At 42.4% G+C, this 10,000-nt stretch overlaps 1 protein-coding gene across 1 annotated transcript in view; it reads left to right on the top strand.

Moving 5' to 3' along the window:
* Positions 1-10,000, top strand: part of dnah9 (dynein, axonemal, heavy chain 9) — a 135,342-nt gene that overhangs the window by 64,832 nt on the left and 60,510 nt on the right. Inside the window, exons 41-43 of the mRNA XM_077245650.1 lie at positions 6,313-6,552; positions 9,392-9,553; positions 9,814-10,000. The exon at positions 9,814-10,000 is cut by the window's right edge and continues 10 nt beyond it. Coding sequence (XP_077101765.1) covers positions 6,313-6,552; positions 9,392-9,553; positions 9,814-10,000 — 589 coding nt within the window. The remainder of the gene's footprint in view (positions 1-6,312; positions 6,553-9,391; positions 9,554-9,813) is intronic.

The raw sequence follows: 10,000 nt of genomic DNA, 5'->3' as shown, positions 1-10,000 counted from the left end.
ATGTAACCCTAGTTCCCTGATAGGGAACGAGACGCTGCGTCGAACGCTGTGGGAACACCCCTGCGTTGTGCGTCATGAAGCACGTATGGAATCAGCCTGTGCTGGGGGCTCTTTGTCGTCGCGTAACGCTAACGACGGATACTTCCCTCACAGGGTGGGGGGCGGTCATGAGTGGTCGTCCAGCCCAAGGCCTGTGGCAGGACCATCATCTATCATGGCATATAAATTGTCTAGAGATGTTGGCGGTGTTTCAGGCTCTGAAACACTTCCTAGCAGACCTGAGAGGTCATCAAGTGTTAGTTCAGTCTGACAACACGTCGGTGGTCTCTTATATAAATCATCAAGGGGGCCTGCGGTCTCGCCGGCTTTACAAGTTGACCCGTCAGATCCTCCTGTGGTCCCAAGGGGAGTTACTATCACTGAGAGCAATGTATCTTCCTGGGTATTTGAATGTGGTAGCAGACTCCCTGTCGAGGCAGGGGCCGAGGCCGGGGGAATGGAGACTCCACCCCGAGGTGGACCTATTCGCTTCCAAGGAGACCACGTCTTGTCATCTGTGGGGTTGGACGCTATGGTGCAGCCGTGGCTGAGGTCACGTCTGTTCGCCTTTCCCCCGATTGCTCTGCTACCAGGAGTTCTGGAGATGGTTCGCCGGGACGGGGTCAGCCTTCTACTAGTAGCCCCGTCCTGGCTGGCCCGAGTATGGTTTGCGGACCTGATTTCTCTCCTGGACGGCTCTCCTTTGGAGCTCCCGGTCAGGAGGGATCTACTCTCTCAGGCGGGCGGCACGATATTTCACCCCGCCCAGAATTGTGGAAACTGTGGCCTTGGCCTATGAGGGGGCCCAGCTCATAAATTTAGGTCTCTCAACCGCTGGTTGTTGAGACCATTCTTCACTTCGGAGCTCCATCCACGAGGAAGCTTTATGCCTTGAAGTGGAAACTCTTCACTTCTTGGTGTGGAGAACACTTGCAGTCCAAATCACAGTCTTTGCTGTCCCAACTTAATTGATATAAGTAGTGTAGAACATTATATAGAAACTGTGTCTATTCCTCGCTTAGTGAGGCCAAACAATAAATCTAGTGTAGGATCTAGCAAAAATCTTATTGTAATTAAACCAGAAAATCTAAATATCAGTGAACAAAAACAATTTCTAAAGCTAGGTCTTCTAAACATTAGATCGCTCACACCTAAGGCGGTTATTGTAAATGAAATGGTCACAGATAATAGTTTCGATGTACTTTGCCTTACTGAAACCTGGCTTAAACCAAATGATTATTTCGGTCTAAATGAGTCCACTCCACCAGGATACTGTTATAAGCATGAGCCCCGTCTGATCGGTCGTGGCGGCGGGGTTGCAACAATCTATAGAGATATTCTTAATGTTACTCAGAAAACAGGTCACAGGTTTAATTCGTTTGAAGTACTTGTGCTAAATGTTACGCTCTTAGATGCAAGAAACAAATCCATATTATCTCTAGCCTTGGCTACCCTATATAGACCTCCAGGGCCCTATGCTGATTTCCTAAAAGAGTTTGCATACTTTCTCTCAGATCTATTGGTCAATGTCGATAAAGCAATAATTGTTGGAGACTTTAACATACACGTAGATAATACAAATGATGCGTTAGGGACTGCGTTTACAGATTTATTAAACTCCTTTGGGGTCACGCAAAACGTCAGCGGTCCCACTCATCGTCTAAATCATACACTAGATTTAATTATATCATATGGAACCAATCCAACTGATATAAATATTATACCGCAAAGTGATGATCTCACTGATCATTACATGGTAACTTGTATAATACGTACTGCTGAAATTTGTCACGTTGCGCAACGTTATCGACCAGGCAGAACAATCCTTCCAACCACTATAGATAGATTCTCAAATAGCTTACCTGATCTATCTCAGCTGCGCAGTGCACCCAAACAAACAGATGAACTAGAGGAAATGACTAGCAGTTTGAGCACCATGTTCTCTAGTACACTAGATATTGTTGCACCAATTAGATTAAAAAAGGTAAGAGAGAAAACTAAAGCACCATGGTACAACAGTGCTACGCATGCAATCAAGAGAGAAACTCGTAACTTAGAGCGTAAATGGAAACAAACTAATTTAGAGGTCTTTAGAATCGCGTGGAAAGACAGTATGTCACGTTATAAAAAGGCTCTAAAAGCAGCAAGGGCTGAGCATCTCCGCAAACTAATAGAAAATAACCAAAATAATCCAAGGTTTTTATTCAACACCGTGGCTAGACTAACAAATAAACAAACATCACCAGAGCAAAATATTCCATTACAATATAGTAGTAATGATTTTATGAATTACTTCAATGAGAAAATAGAAAGCATCCGAAACACAATTGTAAATATACAATCCTCTATGATGTCTTATGATTCAGCCTCAATTATGGCCCCTCTAGAACAACTACACCGATTTACAACTATAGGACAGGAAGAGCTAAATAAACTTATCATTGCATCGAAACCAACAACATGTTTATTAGATCCAATACCCACTAAACTACTGAAAGAAGTGTTACCTGTAGTCGAAGAGCCTCTTCTTAATATTATTAACTCGTCTTTATTTTTAGGTCATGTTCCAAAAATATTCAAGCTGGCAGTAATAAAACCTCTCATTAAGAAACCGCAATTAGATCCAAATAACTTAGCAAATTACAGACCCATCTCAAATCTTCCATTTATGTCTAAAATACTAGAAAAAATTGTGTCCGCTCAATTGTGCTCTTTCTTACAAGAAAATGATATCTATGAAAAATTCCAGTCGGGATTCAGACCGCATCATAGCACAGAAACTGCGCTAGTTAAAATTACAAATGATTTACTTTTAGCTTCTGACCAAGGCTGTATCTCAATACTAGTTCTACTCGATCTAAGCGCTGCGTTCGACACTATCGATCATAAAATACTCCTGGATCGACTACAAAACTACACTGGTGTTCAGGGACAGGCATTAAGCTGGTTTAGATCTTACTTATCAGACCGTTACCATTTTGTCTGTCTAAATGGGGAAAAATCAAAGATAACGTCAGTAGACTATGGAGTGCCGCAAGGATCGGTGTTAGGCCCTCTGCTATTCTCAATATATATGCTGCCACTTGGTAATATTATAAGAAAACATGGAATTAATTTCCACTGTTATGCTGATGACACTCAATTATATATCTCATCACGACCAGATGAAAACACTAACTTATCTAAATTGACAGAGTGTCTAAATGATATAAAATGCTGGATGACGTGTAATTTCCTGCTATTAAATTCAGATAAAACGGAGGTACTACTTATTGGTCCAAAAAACTACCCACAAAATCCCTTACAATACAACTTTAATTTAGAAGGATGTCCTGTTACTTTATCCACTACAGTAAAAGACCTGGGTGTTATACTAGACCGCAACTTGACTTTCGAAAATCATATTTCATATATTACAAGAACAGCCTTTTTCCACCTTAGAAACATTGCTAAGCTACGCAACATGCTATCTGTTTCTGATGCAGAAAAGTTAGTTCATGCTTTCATGACCTCGAGACTAGATTACTGTAATGCTTTATTAGCTGGCTGTCCTACATCCTCAATTAACAAGCTACAGTTAGTGCAAAATGCAGCTGCTAGAGTTCTTACTAGATCAAGAAAATATGATCATATAACACCTATTTTATCATCTCTACACTGGTTACCTATTAAGTTACGTATCAATTACAAAGTATTCCTACTGACCTATAAAGCCCTAAATGGTTTAGCTCCTGTGTATTTAACAGACCTTCTATCGCCATACAATCCATCGCGCTCTTTAAGATCACTAAATTCGAGGCTTCTGGTCATTCCTAGGATATCTAAGTCCACTAAAGGAGGGAGGGCGTTCTCGCATTTAGCTCCTAAACTCTGGAATAGCCTTCCTGATATTGTACGAGCCTCAGACTCGCTGTCCCAGTTTAAAACTAGATTAAAGACGCATCTCTTTAACCAAGCATTCACTTAATGCTTAACCTTTGATACTGCTGAATCGGTTCGAATGCATTAACATTATGAACATCAGCTATGCTAATTATTTCCCATCTGCCTTTCTGCTGTTATCTCGGGACGCTAGTCCCGAGGTAAATAGCGTTCGTCAGCTCCAGTTTGTATCCAGCCTCTCACGGAGACTTCAGATGACCCAACACCTGTGAAGAGACGACTCGACGCCTGTGAAGAGACGACTCAAAGCCGGCGATATGTTATGCCATAAATTAATACTTGATTAACTAACTGTATTTTTCTATGTACATTTCCGAAATGCAATTTCTGTAAAGCTGCTTTGAGACAATGTGTATTGTGAAAAGCGCTATACAAATAAATTTGAATTGAATTGAATTGAATTGACCCAGTTAACTGCCCAGTGGGTGCAGTGCTGGAGTTTCTGCAGGAGCGTTTCTCTGCAGGGTTATCCCCCTCCACACTAAAGGTGTATGTGGCGGCACTGGCTGCTTACCACGTCCCTTTCAGTGGAGTTTTTCTTGGGAGACACCCACTTATAACTAGTTTCCTTCGTGGCACACTGAGGCTGAGGCCAGCAGTTCGTACGAGGGTGCCGACCTGGGATCTGGCCATCGTATTAGAAGGTCTTTCCCTAGCTCCCTTTGAACCTATAGAAGAAGTTCCTGAGAAGTTTCTCACCTTTAAAACTATCTTTCTTCTTGCTATCTCCTCACTAAAAAGAATTGGAGATTTGCAGGCTCTGTCGGTTTCACCCTCGTAACTGGAATTTTCGCCTGGCATGGTTAAGGCTTTTCTGCATCCTAGACCAGGTTACGTTCCCAAGGTCCCTACTAATTTTGTTAGACCTACAGTTCTGCAGGCCTTTTGTCCTCCTCCATTTCTGTCTTCTGACCAGAAGAAACTTAATTTACTCTGCCCTGTTAGGGCATTAGACGCTTATGTCCACAGAACTGCCCTGTGGAGGAAATCAGAACAACTATTTGTGTGCTTTGGGCCACCTAGGAAGGGGTGTCCCGCGTCTAAACAAAGAATGAGCAAGTGGGTGGTCGAGGCTATCTCACTTGCTTATGAGTCGGCTGGTCAGCCTTCCCCTTTGGCTGTACGAGCCCACTCTACCAGGAGTATGGCTGCTTCAAAAGCTTTATTGTCATGAATTTCCTTGAGTGATGTTTGTGATAAGTCTGGATGGTCTTCACCGCATACTTTTATTAAGTTCTATGACCTAGACTTAAGCTCTACCCCTGGGGCACAGGTGCTCTCGTCCTCTGTGTGCTAGTTCTCACATGACGGTCACTTGGTCCTATGGCGACGTGGGTTACGAATGTAACCCTAGTTCCCTGATAGGGAACGAGACGCTGCGTCATTCCGCCATACTCCCGGCATTCCCGTAAGCGCTTCCTTCAGGCCTATCAGAAGCTGATGCGCTTGTGTTTTTGGGGTGCTTTATAGTTTCCTGGTCGATGACGTCACCCGCCTATGACGTTCCATCTCTCCATTGGACTGATTCCATACGTGCTTCATGACGCACAACGCAGGGGCGTTCCCACAGCGTTCGACGCAGCTCGAAGTTCCCTTGAAAGGGAACGGAGTTATCTGTTTGTGCAAATGAAATATTACTGAGTTCATTTGCAAGAACAGATAACTCCGTTTTTGTTCATTTTCATATATTATGGTTTTTTTTTTTACTTGTAACAAACAACTTGTAAATGTCCCAATTGGGAGAGGGTGAGCAATTTTCAAAGAGTTTAATTAAATTTTCATGTTATATATTTTTGGATGTATTTTTGAGTTAATAAACTTGGCACATAATATTAATCTATCTAAATATCGATAAATCGACTGATATTGCCCTGAATCTAATCGAATCGTAATCATATCGCAGAATTTTTTGAGGTATGTTGAGGGAAAGAGATGTAGATTAGAATGATTCTGAAGTGAGACTTGAGTCTCGAATGGTCCATGGAAGAGGGTCCAATGGTAATTTCCTTTGTTTTCTCAGAGAAAAGCCCTCTCTCCCAGTCTTACAACAGGAATAAATGATATTTTGAAAGGTATTAAAAAAGAAAACAGTCATTTTAAATTGTCATAATATTGAATAAATTATTAATTAATATTATTTTTTTTTTTTTATCAAATAAATGCAGCCTTGGTGAGCAAAGGGACTTCTTTTAAAACATAAAAAAATCTTACCAATCCAAAACTTTTGACTGGTAGTGTATATATAAATTATTTTGAAAATGTTTGATATAGTGTCACCTCTGAAAGCTGAAGCACAGGCTTAATGTGCGACTGTTGAACCGTGTTTCTCAGAGGCATTTCTCGGTGTTTGCGCTGTCGTTCCCCGGAGTGGAGGCGCTGAACACCATCTACTGCAGCATCCTGAGCCAGCACCTGAGCGGAGACGGCTTCCCCGCGGCCCTGCAGAAGAGCAGCGCTCAGCTAGTCACGCTAGCACTCGCGCTCCACCAGCGCATCGCCACCACCTTCCTTCCCACCGCCATCAAGTTCCACTACATCTTCAACCTCCGCGACCTCTCCAACATATTCCAGGTACTGTAATCCGGGCAGCGTCTCCCGCTCTCTTTAACTGCGGAACGTTTATAATCTTTCCTATGTATAATATTACATTTATAAGTCATGAGTAATTTCAGTCTCAAATGACTAATGATTGAAAGGCAAGGCTGATGGTTTGAGATGAGCCATAGATTATTGATGAACTGAATAAAACAGTGGTTCAGATGTCACTGCACTTGGTGTGACTCTGTCACAAGCCCACCGATCAGCTTCTGATTAGTTCCTCTTTGCAGGCGAAATGAATAATTAACTCATCAATGGCATCTTTTCATGTGCACATCCTGACAGATGCAGACAAAGCCATTTCATCCATTAGTTAAAAGTAATTTCAGGTTTTTTCTAACCATCAGACATGCATGTGGTCCATTCTCCCGCATAAACAGTCGACACGTCCCGCTTTTAACTGGGGGTCTTATGGCCCAGCTCTTGTTATTGTGCGGGATTAGACAAACGCTCTTCGGATTTCATTGTTTTAAAGGGCTTCACTGGGCCCCGTTTCCTCGGTTTAGAGCTGATGACAGTGTAAGAGAAGAGAAGCGCCTGTGAACCTCTGAGCCGTCGCAGTAATGAAGCGGAAGGAGACGCAGCTGAAGGAACATTTGAAGATCGGCCCTTAGTTCTGCCTTACTAATTCAGCTCACAGTCCAGAGCCTCAAAGCTCTCGCTCCCAGCGTCATCTTATTTACAGCACTGCATGCTCACGCTCGGTGTGTGTGTGTGTGTGTGTGTGCTGAGGAGACCGCAGTGAGACGCTGTTTCTCAGACTGCTTTAATTAGTTGGCGATACGCAGGATTGAACGTCTCGTGTTACACCGAGAGGGACCCAAAGGCCCAATCCCATCACTTTTGTTTTTGTGAACGGTTTAAAAAAAATTAAAAGGCAGCTTATTTGCCCCACAGCCAAGAAAAGTTCCATTTTAATAAAGTTCAGACTGTTAGATGCTGTCGGCAGATACTGTACTTCATTTCAACACTGTGACTGACGTGAAGTCATTAGTTTACAGTCGTGTGTGAGAGAAGGCTAAGATAATGAGGCTCCGCTGAGGACGTGAGTGTGTGTGTGTGTGTGTGTGTGTAGCGAGCAGTGTGTGTGTGTGTGTGTGTGTGTGTGTGTGTGTGTGTGTGTGTGTGTGTGTGTGTGTGTGTGTGTGTGTGTGTGTGTGTGTGTGTGTGTGTGTGTGTGTGTAGCGAGCAGTGTGTGTGACGCTCAAGAGCCCAACGCCGACACACACACACACTGCTCGCTGTATGTCATCGTGACGGCCCTCCTCAGCCTATATGTGCTGATCAGCGACGGCCAATCAGTGTGCTGGATCTGGCATCTGGACTGCAGTGAAGCGGGCCGCACAATAATGAACACCGCAGCACTTATGGAGCACGCGCAGTTTGATATTATATAGTTTAATTAAGATTTATATATATATATAATTAGGTTTTTTCGATTTGTCATTTCTTTTCTCTGTATTAAATCAACTTTTTTCTTTTTGTTACACGTTGGCAACTTTGTCTTACACTTTTTTAAATGCTTTATTCATTTATATTTGGCTAGTTTTTAAATGGCTTTTATGTATAGATTTTTATTGTTGTACCCTTATTCCAAACTTTCAGTCCTAAAAACCACTGATAATTTAAGCAAAGAGTGAATTAAAAGAATAAATATATATATATAAACAAAATAATAACATATAAATAAAAACAATAAAATAATTTCTTGTTTCAGTATTTATTATGTGAAACCATTTATATAAATAGTCATTAATATATTTAATAGTTAAATAAAGTGTAATTTTATTGCGAAAGATTTTTACGTTTTAAAATTTTCAGCACAGAATGTAATGAAACTCCTAATTTGACGTGTAGAAATATGATTCTGAAGAAAATGACTTATGAACTTGATTATTTTACGGTTGTTTATAATCTACATAAGTGCCTATACTGTACTGTATAAAGCGCTGTAGAAGTAAAGATGACTTGATAACAGCAGGGTTGCTGGATAGTAGATTAGGATTCAATAATCTACAGATATCTTTGGAGCAGTTTTCTGGATTCAGAAGTGAAATGATAATCCTGCTTTGAGACCCTTTAGTTAGCTTGAACAGATGCAGTCTCAGCTCCTGCCGGCACAGAGCTAGTTCCCCGGGTGAGCGACGCTGGGCAGCTGTTACTCCCGTCTCCTGATGATAATCAATACGCCTCGCTGCACTCTTTTGATCAATCTCCTTATTTTGGAGATTAACGACAGCCTCCCGGTCACTTCTGTGAGCAACGACCCTGACGGAGACCTGTAGAACAAAGGACATGATGACATAATAATTCATCTTGGTGGCTGAAATCCCTCTTAGTCACTTTCAGATCATTGTAGAGTTTATAGTTGTGGAATATTAGGGCCATTGCACAGAGTCCGAAATTTTCGTATAAGTTTTTTCATATTCGTGATTCGGTGTCTCTGAATTGTCAAAACACCATTTAAACTGCTTGCTACAGATGCGAAAAATGCAGAAAATCGAACACGATCCGATTTTTTTATGACGGACGAAAGTTTCGGAGGCAGTGTGCAAGCGTAATTGACATAACCTGAGGTTGCTTTTTTTTTTTTTTTTTACGTGCAAAAATTTCGGATGCGAATTTCGGACTCAATATGCAATGGCCTTTAGACGAACCATATATACTTCTTTCCCAAAAGCATCAATGCTCAAACAATTGATATCTGAATTGTTTGCCTTGGCTTTATTGCTTTGCCACTGAGATGCAAAAGAGTATTTTGAGATGTGAAATGCTGGAGAAGCAACGCTAACTCTTGTGTTGTGTCACTCAGGGAATCCTGTTCTGCACCAGCGAGTGTGTGCGCACCCCTCAGGACCTGCTCAAGATCTTCCTGCACGAGGCCAGCCGGGTCTACCGAGACAAGATGGTGGACGACAGAGACTTCGCCCTGTTTGACAAACTGCAATCAGACACGGTGAAGAAGATCTACCAGGTGAGCGTGGAGCGAGAGCCAGTGCTAATCGAAGCTAAAGCCGTTCTCTCCACGAGAGAGAAGGAGAGAAACAGCTTTCCGTCCCCTTATCTGTGCACGCTCACTCCTGCAGAACTGCAGAAAAACACACAGTTCATGCTGGTTTAAGAGGAACATGAACTGATTGAATTCTCAGTCATTTGGTTGAACTTCCCAAGGCAGCAGCACTGAACGTTAGTCAATATTTCATGGAGTTTTGAGGCTGTTTTTATCCCCACTAGGATATGGAGGAGACTCTGGAGGAGACCACGGCCATGAACATGTTCTGCCACTTCGCCACGGGCATCGGGGAACCCAAATACATGCCGGTGCAATCCTGGGCGAGCCTGAACAAAACCCTGCTGGAAGCGCTGGACGGCTACAACGAAGTGAACGCGGCTCTGAACCTGGTTCTGTTCGAGGACGCCA

Source organism: Siphateles boraxobius, unplaced genomic scaffold (assembly GCF_051911475.1).
Source record: "Siphateles boraxobius isolate OS27281-9 unplaced genomic scaffold, OSU_SipBor_1 103, whole genome shotgun sequence".
NCBI lineage: Eukaryota > Metazoa > Chordata > Actinopteri > Cypriniformes > Leuciscidae > Siphateles > Siphateles boraxobius.
The sequence above is the reverse complement of the archived record's forward strand: the minus strand, read 5'-3'. Positions and strand labels throughout refer to the sequence as shown.